Raw genomic sequence first — 20,218 nt, forward strand, 5'->3', positions numbered from 1 at the left:
CTACGCAGTGTTGTTAGTTTTAAATCACTGGCAGGATTCTGCAAGTAAGGTTTTGATTGGTGGACATGAGCTCCAACTGGCTGCTTTTTAATTAGATGGCCTAGGCGGGATTTGGCTGTTAGTAGTATCGATCCCAAGTGGGGGTTTTTGCCGCCCCCAACCAGTGCCCAACGACTGGTATAACAATGGCCGTGGCCTGTGCTGACCTGTCTGTCAAAAAGTGCATATAAAAGATTCCTTGCGACTAACCAAAAAATGTATTGGTTTTTTTATTTGATGACTATGTGTCAGAATTACTAAATGTTTCACATCAAATAACCCATGATTAATTAATCAATTTGCTCTAGTGGTGTCGTTAATAATAATATATAAAAAAAACCCTCATGATATTGTCCCCAATATATTGCATCAGGAGGAACATGGTCAAATGGAGAATTGGAGACAACTCTGAAAAATAAAAGTAATGTTTCCAATACTAGTTACTTCCCTTCGCATCGGTAATAATTTTTAACCGGCCTCTGTGGTGGTATGATTAAGCCATCGGTCTTAAGACTGGTAGGTACTGGGTTCGCAGTTCGGTACTGGCTCCCGCTCAGAGTGAGTTTTAATGACTCATTGGGTAGGTGTAAAATCACTACATCCTCTTTTCTGTCACTAACCATAAACAACTATAAATGACAGACAGCCGATAGCAGAGGTGTGTGCCCAGGACAGTATGCTTGAACCTTAATTGGATACAAGTACGAAAATAAAGTTGAACTAAAATGAACAATTACCTTTCTTTATTACACTTTCTTAATAAAATCAGTGGGGTTTTGGGGGTGTAAATCCCTTTTAGCTACGAAGTAAACAAAAAATAAACCTCAATTGTTTTTTTGTTTATTTTCACTTCGAACACACAAACACCACTCAGTGAGATGTGGATTTGCAAGCACACATAGATGCTACCTTCCCACCCACCCCCATCTTAAAATGCTAGATCCACCCATCTAAAAGATAAAAAAATATAACACGTGCACACCCCAACACACACTAAAGACTATCCTTCCACTGTTGGCGACTTCACCCCCCCACCACCAACTCAAGACATTGTTCCTATGGGCCGTATACAGAAAATTAACAAAAGTTCAATCAGTTCAACAGTTTTATTACAACAAAAGATGCTAACAGAAAATACTTCACAAAACACGGCAAGTGTAAAATGCCAGTTGCCAAGTGACAATAACTATGGTTTTCTGTTGCTCAATATTGATTATGGTTGCCAAGTGTGACCATTAACAACTCACCGTGCCATTTTGAGGGGGTAACTGAAACTTGTAAATAATACTCTTGAAAATCACCTCTGGGACATCTAGAATCTAAATGTCAACCTCAAACAGTTTGGAATCAAATCAAGAATGTGGGAAACCCCACTCAACCTATAGATATATTTGTGAACATTATAGTTTTACAGCTACTAATAAATAGTAATAATTTTTTAGGATTGGATTTCATGTGTCAATTATTATACTATGACATTTTGTTATATTTGAAAAAAAGAAACTATGGTATGAAAGCATAAGATAAACACATTAAAAAATATATTTGTAAACATGTTTTATGCAATACATTTTAAGGCTTTATATACAAGTTGCTCAAAATGTGCAAAATGTCATTTACAAGATGCACAAGAACAGGTACTTTAGCTTTTGTTCACATGGCAAGTATATAATGGTGATTATTTGATATGTCACACCTACAATACTTAAAAGAGTCTCATAAATGCATGCTGAACGATAAATATACTTTTGATTTTCAACAGAATTACTTTTCAAAACGTAACACCTGTGAAACATAACGCACAACATTACTAAATGATAGAAGGGTTGATAGTATGGTAAAAAGGAGAGAAACCTGTTTCAACCTGTCTTTTAACAAAGCCAGCTGCATTTCTTGTGTACTGTAAATCAGACTAATATTGTGTCGTGGGTTTTCCCTCTGTAAATATGTACCTTAGTGCATGTTTGCATTGTGTACATTTTGCTTCAACCATTGGCATCTGCAATGAGTATGTGCAATTAAAATAATTTGAGCATATAAATTTTGCGTCTTGAAACTGGGCATGAACGTTAAATTTATATGCAAGCATTTATTTCCCCAGTTTATAGTGTAATTCACTATTATATCGATGCAGTTAAGAAATCTCTTTATATGTATGTTGGAGAATAATCCTCAAGATTTAAAATATTCATGTATTTTTTCAAACCATAAGCTAACAAGACACAAGGGTCAGGGTCAACTGCCTCCACACCCATCCACCCACCCCTTACTTCAGTGCTGAAGCAATTATCTGAATTCAGGCCAAAATGATTGAGACGTTCAGCCAAAATGATTGAGACGTTCAGCCAAAATGAGCTGGTCTGAAACCTTTTTACCATGTATTTCCATTATTCTAATTAAAATATTAAGTATAATAATAGTTGTAACCCATGTAAAATTGGTTGGTTGTAATGTACCAGGTAAACTTGAGTAAACATTGCTATCCAGATTTGGGCATTTTAATTTAATTCTGGCAGAAATGAGTCTGCCCAGCTGTACAAATGGGATCCCGAATGCCTATGCTTCAAACTCAAACATATGGCTTGGTTTCTCAAGTCTATGATAAAAAAAATTATCTTCACAGACAACCAACAATATGAAGCTATCCCATTTCGCATCAGGATTCAGCAATGTCAATGTAAAAGCTGACGTAAAATCAAATAATTTCAGTCATTTGTGTTTTGTCAATGCAACAATGAACATTTCTAAAATCTATGACATTGTTAAACTATTTAGAGTGAATAATGGCTCAATAATGTTAATGATAACAATGTGAAGAGATACAGGCATTCAATAAAGTGCTTAGGCAAAGTGAATTTTAGCTGAAGCAATCTACATTTGCTTCAGCTTTGTATTTTTCTGTTCCAAACTTGATCACATGTGGGAGGCAGGAGACGCAGTAATTATTATATTATGTCTGGTGGCTTTGTTGCAATATTTTCTCTATGCACACATATATGTACACGGTGCGCTGGGGCGTAGCCAGAGGGGAAAAAATGCCGAGCCAAGCCCAGACCTGTAAAATAAATATCAATGTCATGGGGAAAAATAAAATAAATCTGGGGAAATTCCAGATGATGGAAGCACCTCGTTTTCCTCATGCTGGCTACGCCATTGGTGGGTCTATCAAAACAATTGCTCCCTGCTCCTACCATGTGAACAATTGTGGAACAGCCCAGAGTCAATCTTGTGGACGGTGAGAGCTGAACGTGAGGCAGAACAGTGTTGTGTAATGGACGGATTACAAGGAAATGTCTAGCTTTGTATGTAGAATATAATCTCATTGTTGTCGTAGCCCGTCACACAGAATGCTCTCCCCTGCTTATCAACAAACTGTCCTCCAACCAGCTGCAAATTGGGTACATTCTCAGCTGTTACATATTTAATCTGAAAACAAAACAACAATCATAATTTATGTAAAATGTATGTATATATAGATGTTTAATTAAAACCTCCAGTACAATAAATACATTCTGTTGTATACATTCCAACAATTAAAAGAGTTTGTATTTTTTAGAAGTTGACAGAGGATCAAGCTGAACCGCAGATAAGCAAACTGGGATACATACTCCCACCCCACCACCCTCTTCCCACTCACACAGCTCTAGATGGAATAATCAAAAGCTACATGTGTATGTATACATGTAATAAACAAAGCATTCATTTATATTAAGAAGACGTAGTCATCAATATCACCAACCTCAGTAATGAAATGAAAACCACAGTAACAGAAAACAATATTGAAAATAAAAAGTCCCTTATAGCAAAAGGTATTTTTAGATCATTAGACTGATGTGTACAACATTTCATTAAGTTATCTTGAACATTTTGGTTTTGTGCTCCGGAAACACTATTGGACACACACACATACACCACGGTTGAAAATTAACATGAAAACGATGGTCGCCAGTAGGGCCAGTTGGAAGAAAAATCTTACTGGCCCATTTCAAATTCAACACGCCCTCCAAGTATCATATTCAAATTTAACTGCACAGCCAAATTCAACACTAAAATGTCCTTGTTTGAATAATAACCATGTGTTCATCGTGTATAGTCTGTTTGCTTCAAAAGGAAACAGATGAATTGGCATGTACACATGTAACTTCATAACGAATAATGTTAACATTCATATAAAACCATGTTATTAAGTTTTAAATAGATAACAACTCAATTAACACTTTTTGCGAAAAGAAATCCAGTATAAATAAAAAAAATTCTTTACAAATTACCATTAAATTATATATATTAAATGACTTTTTTAATACAAGAGTGAAGACAAAATGCTAGAACAGCCAAGGTATGTAGCTTGAATTGCATTGTCACTGAAGTAATAACAAAACAATGCAGTACAAAGAGAATAAAGGTAGAACTGCACGTGCTTTAGTATATAAACTAGTCAGGGTGGCAGTCCTCTTTGTGGCGATGCAAGAGGGATGAAATAAACTAGTGATAAAAGAGGGGGTAACATTTCCAGTATATTTCCTTGGGAGTGGCAGTCCTCCTATAGACGAAGCACGCACACGTGTGCATTTATTTGGATATTTTAAATGCTACTAATAAAATAAATATCGAAAGAAAAATAAAGCTGTGACAAAAAACAACATCATTTTACCAAAATATATGATACATGTATCATATTACAAAGCATAAAAATGTACTTATTGTTTATTACAATAATATCTGGACGGTTATGAAATCATGTAAGTCTTGGTGTCACTTTAGATCTGATCTGTTCTTATTTCATGCAATACCAACAACAACAATAAAATCGATGGTTTGCCCAACGGATTACCTTTGTAAAATTCTTAGTCACCCGTAGCCAGTAAAGGTCGCAACGGGCGATCGGCGACTGCTAATTTTCAACCCTGACACACACACAGATGGATGGTCCTCATTTTAATACTCCCCACAAATTGCCTTGTGGGTGATAATAAGAGTAACACTGAAGAGAGTGGAAGCATGAAGCACAAACCTCAGGTAAATTTCCTTCTTTGAGCATCCAGATTCGGACCCACGCATCATCACTGACCGACAAAACCTGGCAAATTACATTTAGTTAGGAAAACAACTTGGAAACAGAATTATATATATATATTACATTCACTTGTAATTATATTCAGTTAGGAAAACTTGTAAAAAGAACTAGATATGGTAATTACATTCATGTGTACTCGGCTAGGTACACTTTTAGCCAATCTCAATAGTTAATCTGTGAAATGTCTTACTTGGCAAAATGAGATCATTATAGCTGGCCTCTGAGAATTGAACATGTGTATCTCATTTATTGGTCACACAAAAATAAATTCACATAACCCATTTCCTTTTTGCATAATCTGTTATGAAAAAGTTAAAACTTAAAGTTTGTTTTGTTTAACAACACCACTAGAGTACACTGATTTACTAATCATCGGATATTGGATGGTAATTTTGACATATAGTCTTACAAGAGAAAATCCACTATATTTTTTCATTAGCAGCAAGGGATCCTTTATATGAACAATTCCACTGACAGGATAGCACATCCACAGCTTTTGATATACCAGTTGTGGTGCACTGCTGGAACGAGAAATAGCCCAATTTTGAGATATCGGGCTTCAAATTACGGAATGTTTTTAATGGACCACCCAATATAGGATATAACAAAACCACATACATGTATGTGAACAGCACCAATATAAAGTTGCTAGAGTTGGACTCACCATTCCGTTACTCTTCGAGATGTCGACAGCATTGATGCAGCGAGAATGTGCCGAGACCTCTGCCCCGATTTTCCCCGACAATAAATTGAAGACTCTCAAATGACCTGACGCATACCCTCCAACAATTATACCATTCCACAGGGAAATGGAATGACAGGGACTCCTGGTGAGAAAAATAGACATTTTGTAATGCCCTTAGATGGAGTCACACAAAGTAAAGAAACTGTCAGTTAGCAATAGTTCATTTCACCACATGACAAATGGGGCATATATTTATAGTTTTTAGTTTTGCTCTAGTGCAACTACATGAAAACAATGGTTTTCAAAATGAAAAGGAAGGTAAACTATCTAAAGATACCTCTGGCAGACACTGATTTATTAATCATCAGCTACTGGATGTCAAACATTGTGTAATTCTGACATGTAGTCTTAGACGAAAGACAAGACATTTACCCAGCACCAGAAATCTTGTTCTTCTTCTGAATCTGAGCTCCTTTAGACTTCCACACAATGATGTTTCCCTGATCATCACAACTCACTAAATTGTCTCCCTCAGAAGCTAAGTCATTAATCGGGCATGTGTGTCCTGCAACAAAAAACAACCCTCACAATTAAACAGTGTCGTCAGAGATACAAGATTCAAAGATGAAAATTATACTAAGACAAAGCATTTGCAAACATTGAAAGCTGCACTCCACTTAAAAATTATGGATTAAAAAGTGACCATTAACGTGCAAATACTTGAAATAGCATCGCTTGGGGACATAGACTATCTTGGGCCATTGCAAGGCCAATAAGTTCCACAATACGTAATGATTTTGGAATTCCAAATTAGAATCCAGTGATCAATAAAAAAATCACTCGCGACAGGGATCTCGCATATATTGTTTCTGATCATCATTCTATCACATTTCTCAAAAGGACATGCACCCACCAATCTGGTTTGAAAAGTTATTTGACTGTGTTAGCCATGCTTGTGGGAATACACAGACTGAGACACAGATATACAAACACACCTGGGGTGAGAACCATTGTCATGAACACAATCTCATCCACCCACCCAGTGGAAGCACATGACTGTATAACACGTCTTACAGAAACCACTCACACCTACATACAAAAATTAAGGAATTAATGAATGAAGGATGGACAGAAGAAATATTTTATTTCAACACACTTAACACATTTTTATCTAGAAAAAAAAGAGTAGTTTTCAAACCTTTGAGGGCCTCTTCGAACGTGACGTTTGCACCTTTAGTGGGAACTCGAAGTACAACGATCTCTCCCGACTCCGTGCCTGGATTAGAAGAAATAGGAATGAACTGAAATCACAATACAGTTCTATACACAAACATATGAGGGGAAAAAACCTGGAGCAAAAGTAATTCAAACAGTTAAGAGTTCTGTCATAAATAGGTAACTATTCTGTAGAATACAGTATTTGGTTTTAAAGATGACATATTCTAGCCAGTAATAATTAATTTAAGCATATTGTAATTTTCAAGACTTTGTATCACTTTAATTCCCATCTACAGATATCTCAAAACCCAATGTTTGATGAAGTCATGGACATTACGAGATAAATATTTATCTCACCGGAGATGAAGACCCAATGTTTGAAGAAGTCATGGACATTACGAGATATATATTTATCTCACCGGAGATGAAGACCCAATGTTTGATGAAGTCATGGACATTACGAGATAAATATTTATCTCACCGGAGATGAAGACCCAATGTTTGAAGAAGTCATGGACATTACGAGATAAATATTTATCTCACCGGAGATGAAGACCCAATGTTTGAAGAAGTCATGGACATTACGAGATAAATATTTATCTCACCGGACATGAAGACCCAATGTTTGATGAAGTCATGGACATTACGAGATATATATTTATCTCACCGGAGATGAAGACCCAATGTTTGATGAAGTCATGGACATTACGAGATAAATATTTATCTCACCGGAGATGAAGACCCAATGTTTGAAGAAGTCATGGACATTACGAGATAAATATTTATCTCACCGGAGATGAAGACCCAATGTTTGATGAAGTCATGGACATTACGAGATAAATATTTATCTCACCGGAGATGAAGACCCAATGTTTGAAGAAGTCATGGACATTACGAGATAAATATTTATCTCACCGGAGATGAAGACCCAATGTTTGAAGAAGTCATGGACATTACGAGATAAATATTTATCTCACCTGACATGAAGACCCAATGTTTGATGAAGTCATGGACATTACGAGATAAATATTTATCTCACTGGAGATGAAGACCCAATGTTTGATGAAGTCATGGATATTACGCCCAATGTTTGAAGAAATCATGGACATTATGAGATAAATATTTATCTCACCGGAGATGAAGACCCAATGTTTGAAGAAGTCATGGACATTACGAGATAAATATTTATCTCACCGGAGATGAAGACCCAATGTTTGATGAAGTCATATACATACAAGACAAATATTTATCTCACCGGAGATGAAGACCCAATGTTTGAAGACGTCATGGACATTACGAGATAAATATTTATCTCACCGGAGATGAAGACCCAATGTTTGATGAAGTCATGGACATTACAAGATAAATATTTATCTCACCGGAGATGAAGACCCAATGTTTGATGAAGTCATGGACATTATGAGATAAATATTTATCTCACCGGAGATGAAAGCACAATGTTTGATGAAGTCATGGACATTACGAGATATATATTTATCTCACCAGAGATGAAGACAACTTACCAACACAAACAAAATGTTCATCCACACCAGCAATACCTCGTCCAAAGTTACTATGGTCTTCTTTATCTGATCAACACAAAACTATTTACATAAGTAAAGCAAAGGATAAATCTATGTATCAGTGAACTAAAGGATAAATGCATACAGAACAAAAGGAATATATATCAGAAACGAACAACAAAATTTCATTTAAAACTTATTATATTAAAGTTTTTTCAAAATCATTATTACAATTTTTGTATTCAAATATTTAAGAATTGTTTCTGATTTCTTTTACGTTCATAGGGGTATGAACACAAAACAATCATCTGCAAACTGTGTTAATCAGCGAAAACGTTCTCAAATAAGTTTGCAGATGATGTTTGTTCATACCCAGATGAACGTAAAAGAAATAACAGACAATACTTATAATTAAATTTGAATCATATTTGCTAATAATAACACTAAAACTTCATACTTTATTTTGAATTATTTTTGGTCCATAAACAATAACACTTAATAAGATAACTTGCCTGGTGACGTAAATTTTACATTCATCAAGAATTGAACAAACTCCCGTTGCTACGTCTGGGCCAATGGGATGACGTTATATGGTAATGAATGTAACGGAAATTTAATTATGTATCATTTGATCCTAAATAAGATTTAGAGCAAAAAATATATATATATCTTTTCTAAAGTTAAAGTGTGTTATGTTTAACAACACCACTAGAGCACATTGATTTATTAACAACTGGCTATTGAATTTTAAACATTTGGTAATAATTTCTATTCTAATACAATAACATTAATTACAAAAAGGATTTTCATACTTAATAATTTGTAGGAACCAGCCCAAAATCAGAAAACACAAACTGCGAGAAAGAGCCCACCTATTAAAACTACATAAGCTATATTTAATGTTTTCTTAATAACATCTTCACATATTTTGGTGATCACCTGTACTAAGGACTCACCTGTACTGAGGGCATGCCAGTAGATCATAGCAGAGCCATCGGATTCAAACATCTGAAGAAACAAAACAAAAATTAGCTCAAATAATATTTACCAGTATTGGTTACCATTTCAAATTATCTGAATAGGATTAGTTGATCAAAATGCAATATCTATCTTAACAAGAATTCCATAAAATTAAATATTGTGTCTATCAAATGTAACTCATACATACATACATATATATTTTACTCAATAAAAACAAACATTTGAACATTTGAAACAAAATTATAACAAGCATTCCGATAGTACTGCTAAAGCAATACATGTTTCCTACCGGGCCCAACAAATGTTTGTATCTCTTAATTCAAGGGCCATAGCTCTGTGAAAAATGGATAAATCGCCATAAAATTTTAACTTGATTTGTATAACAATACATGATAAAACTTTAAACAAAATTTCATTTCAATAACCCCAGAAACAAATCCTAAACAAATAGTTCACAACAACATGACAGAAATCCAGTCATATTAAGCAAAATTCATATATAGAATAGAGAGAGAGAGAGAGAGAGAGAGAGAGAGAATGTGTTTAAATAATCATTAAATGTATAAAGCACTTCTGTTAGCAGTAGCTAGTGGGAATTTCCATGTCCACTCATTTCAAAGCCTCATGATATAAAACTGCAATATACAAGAAAGTTATCTAGATGATCATTGGCCGAAAATCTGCCCTGGACCAGAAATAGATCTTCCACAGGGTATAGGTATAGGATTAATCCCCGTCACTGGGCCCATTGGGTTATTTCTCGTTCCAACCAGTGCACCATGACTAGTATATCAAAGGCCGTGGTATGTGATATCTTTTCTATAGGATGGGGCATATAAAAGATCCCTTGCTACTAATGAAAAAATGTAGTGGTGCCATTAAAGAAAACAAACTTTCTTTTACTATTGTCCATTATCCCAACTCCCACCAGCATTCTAAAAGCAAACATTTCATGAATTATGATGGACTGATTTGAGGATTTATAAAACTGATTATTTTATTTGTGCTGTATTCCTCAAATCTGCCATGTATGAGACTCATCTAACAAAGACAATAGTTGTACAAAACATATTTAAATTAATATCAAACCTGTATTCCTCGTGTCGTGGTTAGGACAAAGAGAGTTCGGACTGGCAACATAACCCATTTTGCCTACAAAGAAATATTATCTACATTATTAGTATCACAATTTACATGAAACAAATTTCAAATATAATGTAACAAACTGTATGAATTAGAATGTTCATAAAACAAAGAAATCCATCTGTCAAGTCTCATCAAGGGGGAATGCAGGATTTTCCCACAGAGAAAGTGCAATAACTAGGCAGGGCACCAACTGTATTCAGAGAGGTGAACAATGTTTAAGAAGGACACCTACAATATTCAAAAGTACTGTATATTATCATTCATTATACAATAATGAATTTATATATATGGTAACCTTCACCAAGATATTGAATGTATTATATGCTGCCAATTATGCACATAAATTCTTTGTATTCAAAATACTACACACTGTATTTTTCAGGGCACTTCAAAGTTTGAAGAGCATGCGCACCCCCCCCCCCCCCCCCCCCCCCACATACACATTTCCCTTGGATCCATGCCTGCTTGTTATGTTTAAACAGGCCATCAAAACATGTTCATGTATGTACAGGGCTCGCGAATGTAACTTCAGTGTTATCTGTAAACATGAAAATGGTTAGATTAAAGATATGTGTTATCAAAATTACCCATAGTAAATAATCCCAACATGGAACAAATAATTACGGTCATCATGTTTTTCAAATTGGATGACCAGTCATATTCACTTTCTCTTTGGAAATGTTTGACTAGTCATCTTATTTAAAATGATGGCTACACCTATTCTGTATGTAATGCACATTTTGCTTATCACCACTTTAAATAAGATGTTCAATCAGAATCACTTTTCAAGTTTTATTCCAGAAATTATTGAATAGTGATTGCACTGAATAGTAATGGGAACAATAATTGGCTTTGAATATTTATTTTTTTTGTTTTTGTTTAAAACTGATCATTAGCAGAAAACCTGCTTAACACTTGGTTATACTGGGTTAGTTCAAAGTGAGCTAAAAAATGTTTTAGTAAATTATCTACAAAACAAAACCTACAGAAACCCAGTTACAGCAGGTATTTTCCAATAAAATATCATGAAATTATTTTACCAATTAAAATAAAAATTGTTGTTTTTAAAATTTCCAAATGGTTAACCTGGCAAGTGTCAAGTACCTCATAACTGATCAAGGCTCAAAATTAATTTTGTTGATTGGGAAGCAATCTTTCCTTCTCAAATTTTAATTGGGATGCAAATGTTTGAAATTGAGAAGTAGCATTTTTTGGCTAACGTTTGCTACACTAGTTTTTACGCTACATGTTAAACCAAATGACCACTCTGAAAATCGTAATCGGCCGATGTGATCCGAATGAGTTTCGAGAATGTTGTTGGTAGATGATTCTTCCATTATTGGCGTGTACACCAATGTAAAATGGCCGAGTCTACAATGTCAATACAAATGAAGTAATGTTTTAAAATATTTTAAGTTCTTTAATTATAATGCGGAAAATGCGTGACAAACTCGAATCAAGAATTCTGGGATATACTGGAAACAATTTTTATAAATAAGATGGAAAGCAAAAGTTAGTTGTGAAACAGATTATTGGAAAGCATTTTGTGTGTTTTGAGCGGCAATTGCCACCTGCCAAATTCGAGCCTTGGTGAAACAGTTACAACCTGAATGTAACATCAGGCAACAGGTGCAGATCCAGGGATTTGTGATTTGGATTTAGTTGTTTGATATATGCTGCATTTACTATAAAATAAACTTCAAAGTTTATTTTTATTAGTTAATTAGAAAGTGGTAGAATACTGGGTCACCTGGTCGAATACTGCATACTGTCTCTGTCTAGAGAGCTAGACGGACAGTTGGACATAAACATGCTCTCATTACAGTCAGAGACCAAGCTATGTATTTTTTTGGCAATTGCCGACAACCAAAAAGTTGTCAAAGATTTCCGCTCTAATACCACAACAATCCTATGTTTGACGTCAAATGCATTTACATCAACCATTTTCGAGTTACTTGATTAAAAAAATTTCAGTTATTAATCACTAATACACACACTACAGAAAGAAATTCGACAGCACCCACATTCAGCTAAGCTTCGGCAAACTCCGGACAGCAGAATTCTAAGTTCGCCGACCTATATCGTGACGTTGCATCACATGATCACCCACTCAGCCATTCCGTCTTCCAGAGGCCGTCTCAAAACGACAAGTGCCCAACAATCACACACAAAAAAATTGTTTTGTGTAACGACACCACTAGAGCACATTGATTCATTAATCATCGGCATTGGATGTCAAATATTTGGTAATTTTATCATAGTGTAAAAGAGGAAATCCACTACATTTTATCATTAGTAGCAAGTGATCTAGAAAGCACATAGCACAGCCTTTGATATACCAGTCGTGGAGCACTGGGTGAAGCGAGAAATAGCGCAATGGACCCACCGATGGGGATCGATCCCAGACCGACAACGCATCCATTGAGCACTTTACCACTGGGCTGTGGACAATCACCAAAGCGACAAAGAGTGGTACACACACACACACACACACAGAAACAATATTACATTCACGTTTTCTCAAGGTCAAAAAAGTATTTCATCTACGAGTCGTATGCCTGCTTGGCATGTGTACCATTCTGGCATATCAAAGGTCGTGGTATGTGCTATCCTGTCTGTGGGATAGTGCATAGGCCTATAAAGATCACTTGCTACTAATGATAAAATGTAGCTGGTTTCCTCTCTAACACTATGATAAAATTACCAAATATTTGACATCCAATAGCCAATGATTAATGAATTAATGTGCTCTAGTGGTGTTGTTACACAAAACAAACTTTTTTTGTGATTGTCGGGCACTTGTCGTTTTGAGATAGCCCCTGGAAGACGGAATGGCTGAGCGGGTGATCATGTGACGCAACGTCACGATATAGGTCGGCAAACTTAGAATTCTGCTGTCCGGAGTTTGCCGAAGCTTAGCTGAATGTGGGTGCTGTCGGCTTTCTTTCTGTAGTGTGTGTATTATTACTATTAATGATTAATATCTGAATTGTTTTTAATCAAGTAACTCGAAAATGGTTGATGTAAATATATTTGACGTCAAACATAGGTTTGTTGTGGTATTAGAGCAGAAATCTTTGACAACTTTTTGGTTGTCAGCATTTGCCAAAAAAATACATAACTTGGTCTCTGACTGTAATGAGAGTATTTTTATGTCCAAATGTCCATCTAGTTCTCTTAGTCAAAGTACTGGTAACTCGGGCTAGGGCCATGCCTTATTATCGCAGATCAAGTTTGCAACAGATTGCTGCTGCTAAGGGATGGGCATCTAATATCAAATTTACTCGTAAATCTGAGTAGGACCAGAAGACACTCAGACTACTTTGATGAATCCAGTGTAAATTCACCTGTAAAATAAATGGACTGCCATGCGTAGCAGACGGTTCTTTGCAAACTACTTGTTTTCCTGTCACAGTTCTCCCGTCCATCGAAGCCGTGATCAAATTCACGACAGATTTGTGCACAACTGCATAGCTAACATTATTCTTCTCAAGTGTGGCCAAAACAGACAAATTATTGCAGAGAAAGGAGGTGCTTCCCTTGACAGTTATCGGCTTTTCCCTTCGATACATTGTCAATGTTTAGAAAAATTCTAAACAGGAAGTGGTTGCTGAGTACGCTCCGCGTGCGCAGAATATACCTCAATTTTCTGTTATTGTATTCCTCTTTTTTTGTGCCTCCCAGGAAAAGAAAGAAAGTTAACGTTTGTTTTGTTTAACGACACCACTAGGGCACATACATATTTCAAAAGGGTAAAGCAGAATATACCTCAATTTTCTGTTATTGTATTCCTCTGTTTTGTGCCTCCCAGGAAAAGAAAGAAAGTTAACGTTTGTTTTGTTTAACGACACCACTAGGGAACATACATATTTCAAAAGGGTAAAGCATTTAAAATCGCAAATTAACACTCTGAAACAGACAAAAGTCAAATACCTAAAACAGGAAATAATTAGAAAAAAATATCTCAATTGCAAAGAAGGATGCCAAAATAAAACAAATGAAGTCAACCCACTGCAAATGTGAGGAATATTCCGAAATGGAAAAAATAAAATAAAAATACTATTAAGAAAACACAGACGCCTTAAAACCATGAATAAACGTCGACGAACTGATCCCAACTCTACACCTGCAACATCAGACAAGGATCTGGAGTACAGCAGATTGAAGGGTGAACTGAAATTAAAAGATGATATTATTAGGGATTTGGAGAGTAAAATTGTTTGTTTGGAAGAAACTGTACAGGACCTTAAAAGAATCCCGTGATGAATCATTTTCATTACAGAAGGAAGGGTAGCAATATTCGACTGATATGAGGATGTTAGTCTACGATGCGATTGTATTAAATGTACCTACAAAAAATGTACCAATACTAATTGAAAAATATACAAAAAGATCAGGACTAAACATTGAAAATGTACCACACAGGAGTATTGTCGAAATGATGATCAGGGAACTGGGAATTGTTTCATACTTGCAGGCAGCAGAATTTCTGATGGAAAAAAATAACATTATAACTTGGCTTTGATGCCACGAACCAAGACGGCCTTCATGTGAACAGCATCCACATCACCAGCCAAGATGATTGCCAAGTCCTTGCTGTAGATTATTTAGCTGGTGGTACAGCCAAATATTATGCACGTCACATCACTGACACGATTGAATCTGTGGCTAGTGTGTATAGCACATTTCATGATACAGACTTTGACACATGCCGTTCGACAATATCAACAACATCAGCAACACAATGACTGATCGGGCTGCAGTGAACCATGCTACAATTGAACTTCTTGAAGAGACCTGGGGGACAAGATTAAACGAGTTAAACTGCCACCTTCACCCCTTGGATACTATCGCCAGTTCCACAAGAGCGGCTCTCAAGGCAAACTAATCACAGATGATGACGAAAAAACTTTTTGGAACCGAGTGTATGGCAAGCCAGCTCGTACTTGCTATCAACAAGTTCCGATACAAGGATGGTCGAGGTGATCCAAAAGGGTTCACTACTTTCTTGGACAATGCTGGCCTTCCCAGTGGCCTTATTCCACGTTATAGGGGGAATCGTCTTCATATCATGTTCTTGATTTGCGGTAGATTGTTCCAGCATTCTTGAAGTGTTTTGATGAGGGAACTGTGTCCTGTGTTCTCTGCAAGCAGCAATATTCCATGACTTTCAGTCACCTGTAGCAAGAGTGGAGATCCATGTTTTAGGACTTATCGGGAAGTTACTCTCCGGCCCATGGATGTCAATGTTCTACAAGTCGGGCTCCACTCAAGTCAGTTACATCGATGGGATCAGCATCGTTAGAAAAGTGTTGAGTGTTGTAAAAACATTCAGTGAGAAGCCAGAGGACACCGTTTCCACAAAGATTGACTTCTTTGGAAATGAACTATCTGCCGATGACGAAACACTCTTCGCCCTGCAACAAACGTCCATAGATGAGCCCATTTTTGCCTCCATGATGACAGCATGCCTTTTGAAAGTGGTGGAAGTTCTGGAGAGGCAGTACCAACGATACTTTGACATCGATATCACTGATGAACTCAGGAAGGAGACAGAGTCAGCACGCTGCCATAACATTGATGCAGAAGAAGTCATGGGAATGTTTGGTGCTGCTAAGGAACACGCACCAAATGCTACCATGTGCTACCTCTCCTCCAGAATCCGGGCACAAAAAACAAACAAAGTCGTCAACTACCTTGACAACCTAGAAATGGAAAAAAAGATAATTGAGTAAAACTGGCAATTTCATTGGGGAGGAAACAACGGCAAAACAATCGTGAACGGTGTAATCAGATTAAAGGGGAGATTTCGAGCAGGTTAGCAGAAAATTACAAAAAAATAAAACTTACCAAAGAAACAAACTTGAAAAAAGACTGAATTTCCCGAGTTAGATGAGAGTCTTCAGCAGCCGGTTAGGGACGTCTTAGATGACAGGGTCATTGGACACACAATACGTCATGTTTGGTATGACGACAACTCGCAAGCCAAGACTGTGTATAATGGGAAGATTGAAAAACTCCTAAAGAAAGCAGGTGGAACATACATTGTGGGGGGGGGGGGGGGGGGGGGGGGTACTGGATTGACGAAGAAACTTACCAGAATGATGCCGTCGATTATGACATTTCGAAGTACGCCCTTGCTGTGGATCTGCTGTGTGAGGATTTGACGGTGTTATAAAACTAAAGATGCAGCTTATGTAAATATTGTCCGAAGCTAACCATAACAGAATAATTACGCCTAACGTATTACTCAACCCAGATAAACTCCACAAACACAAAACTTTCAAAGCTGTATATCAATTCGTCCAGTCTACCAAACCAAAGCTATAAGTGCCACGTGCTGTCCGCCTTGCCAGCGTTCAATTGACGCGGACCCCCAACCCGATTGATCGCAGGTGGGATGGGAAGCCGTAACACACTTACTGGGCTCCTGATATACATAGTTTTTAATCATTAAAATTAGCAATCATTCAAAACCACCCGCCTGTACATCCCTTGGATGGAAGAGCGACCTTAAGCACTCGACCAGATATGCACTTCAACCCGGGGATCAACGGTGGGATGGTAGCGAATAATTTTACGATAACCGTTAGATTAGGACACTGCTTTAACTCGTTCCCTTGGTGGAAGAGCGACCTTACGCATTCGACCAGACTATACACTCCAACCCGGGGAGAGAACGGTGAAATGATCAAACGGGTCTTATACTTAGTTGGAACAATACCCCACACCTGTGCCCCCCCCCCCCCCCCCCCCCAGGATGGAACAGCGACCCTAAAGCACTTGACCTGAATATGCATTCTCAGCTGGAGGGTCAACGGTGTGGGGTACCAACAAGAATTCCTAACCATGATAATTATTATACATAAAATGTTTATTTGTAAATATGAATCCATGCACTAACTCGTGATTGGCAATTGGTAGATAACACTCCCCAGTGTTTTAGTGGTCAGTCAACCAGTCAGTCACCACCGTTGGGCAATCAACCACGATAGGACATCACCAATTACCAGCCTTAAGCCATCGGACTACAGGCTGGTAGGTACAGGTTCGCAGCCCGGTACCGGCTCCAACCCAGAGTGAGTTCTTAAGGGCTCAATGGGTAGGTGTAAGGCCACTACACCCTCTTCTCTCTCACTAACTACTAACCAACTAACAATTAACCTACTGTCCTGGACAGACAGCCCAGATAGCTGAGGTGTGTGCCCAGGACAGCGTGCTTGAACCTTAATTGGATATAAGCACGAAAATAAGTTGAAATGAAATGAAATTACCAGCCTTCTTTTATAGCGCCCTCACTGGTCCAATCCAGCCAATCACGGACAAGGAGCATCACCTGTACATTATGTTCTGCACGAATTATGTTTGCACTTGCACAATGTATTGCCAATAAACCAGTTTATTATAGCCATACAAGGTGAGTCACTTAGGTTCCCAGATGGAGAAACAGACAAGAAACCAGATTTCCAGTACCAGCTTCACAAATAACCAGATAGAAAACAAGAAAGGTACCTTAATTAGACAACATTGTGTTCAATGAACTACCTTCCCTGAAAGTCTCATGGGAATCTATCTAAAACTAAAAACGTTATGATACTTTCTGTGTTCAAAGTTACCAATAATTAATCGAAAAGGTTACAACTTTTTTTTATTTTAGTAGTAAAACAAAGCCAGAAAATGGGCGTGGTGCCACATATTGAAAATTTAAACTGCATTTTAAAGCTTTTCACAGGCTCTGTAAAATGATAAATGGTTTATCTCTATCTGTGAAGGTTAAAAAAATTTGTCACGTACCTACATGCCACGGCCTTTGATATACCAATCTCGGTGCACTGGTTGGAACGAGAAATAGACCAAAAGGCCTACCAACGGGGTTCGATCCTAGATCGACCGCACATGAGGCGTGCGCTTTACCAAGTGCTGGAAGTCCTCAGAAAGAAAGAAAGAACAAACAAAAAAGAAAGAACACAAAATGTAGGAACATCTCGGGAAATATCAATCTGGGAAATAAAAGTTGTTTTTTTCCCCCTTTCTTTCGTTCTAATTTCAAATATAATAATTCGCTGTTATTGTTTTTCTCGTATTTGTTTTCAAGCTCCATAACTTTTAACTTGGTTACCGTACCTTTATATTTTTCCATACATGGTATAGGAGTAACCAGGCACATGTACAGGAATTATTAATACAGGGTTGGGTGGGGGTTAGACTCTGGCGAGCGAAGTTTATAGGCGGGGGGAGGGGGTGTATTATTATAGTAGTAAGCTCTCCCGTAAAATCTATTTTAAAAAAATGAAAATTTGCATACGAGCTTGGGTCATGCTACTGTGTTCACAACCACTGGCTCGTAAATGTATTTACATAATGTAACGTGCATAGAGAAGGGGAGGGTTAGTTGAGCCATAGTTTGCCCATTCCTGTCCTGTGTATTACGTATGACATACTGGGGGTGGGTGGTCAATAGGGTATTGTATACAACACCTTGTCACTGATACTCCCTAGTGAAGTTGGCGTAATAGATCCCGTACCTGCAGTCTGGTGATCCATCAATGTTTTTTTTTTAAACGGCTCCAACTTCCCCACCTGTTGGAGTAAAGAGTGCTACATCAAAGGGTAAGTTGATCCATTTTTGTTAAATGTTTTATTGAAATGTGAACACAGTGAAACATAATGAAAAGTATTTGTGAAAAATATTAACCAACCAACAACATATCACTAACCCTGATATGTCAAACATAAAGGTCTTAATACCAGTAAATCTTTCATTGAGTGCACTTTAATAAACGCAAACTACTCATTTTAGAGACTGCTCTCAACTGACAAGTACCGTTTAAAAAATCAACATAGGTTGACCAAGAAATGTTTCAATTAATAGTCCCTATGCCTTAGCACTGTCCCGTGTTGCTGTTATACAAGTGGCTCCATACCACTTGCACAGTTGTTATCCGTTAGTACTACATATAACAAGATTATTTAAATACTACAGAGGTCCTACGTGTAATCATCAAAGAAAGATTTCAAAAAGCATATCAGAATTTCGTAGTTTTGTTTTGTGAGGAACTATTTTCTAAACCGGACTATATTAAGCTGCTACAGCAAGTAACGACATGACAAATGGTGGTGTGTTGCCTTTAGTAACGCAAACATGGTAACTTCAGACAGGGGTGTCGAACCTACACGTGTCACAAGCTAAAGTCGCAAATGGACATTAACTGATTTGCTCTACGAACAGTATCCCCAGCTTGGTTTGGCTCTGGCAATTTGTACACAATGTCCTCATGTGAGAAAGAAGCGACATCTGTGTTTATGACAAAGGTACTAGGTTCAGACTGAACCTTGTCTGATATTCTCCGAAGAAAAATGCCTTCAAATTCACTAACATTAATAGAATCAACATGAGCAATGAAATGTACAATGCGTACTTTAACAACCGCAAAGCCACCTTCATTGATCACGTCTCAACTAGCCCCAACTGGCACAACTTACCCCAGTTACAGTGGCACAATTTACCCCATTCCCACCATTTTGATATTTTGCTTAATACAGGAAAAGTTT

At 37.1% G+C, this 20,218-nt stretch overlaps 1 protein-coding gene across 1 annotated transcript; it reads right to left on the minus strand.

Annotated features, from left to right (window-relative positions):
• Positions 1 to 1,131: 1,131 nt before the first annotated feature.
• LOC121384000 (WD repeat-containing protein 54-like) lies at positions 1,132 to 14,290 on the minus strand. Its single transcript, XM_041514138.1, has 9 exons — positions 14,014 to 14,290; positions 10,610 to 10,672; positions 9,496 to 9,547; positions 8,540 to 8,605; positions 6,997 to 7,074; positions 6,231 to 6,363; positions 5,778 to 5,940; positions 5,051 to 5,116; positions 1,132 to 3,465 (listed from the first exon to the last, which is right to left on the minus strand). The coding sequence occupies exons 1-9, from the start codon at positions 14,236 to 14,238 to the stop codon at positions 3,334 to 3,336; spliced, it is 978 nt and encodes a 325-aa protein (XP_041370072.1). The 5' UTR covers positions 14,239 to 14,290; the 3' UTR covers positions 1,132 to 3,333.
• Between the last annotated feature and the right edge of the window lie 5,928 nt (positions 14,291 to 20,218).

Source organism: Gigantopelta aegis, chromosome 10, assembly GCF_016097555.1.
Source record: "Gigantopelta aegis isolate Gae_Host chromosome 10, Gae_host_genome, whole genome shotgun sequence".
Lineage (NCBI taxonomy): Eukaryota > Metazoa > Mollusca > Gastropoda > Neomphalida > Peltospiridae > Gigantopelta > Gigantopelta aegis.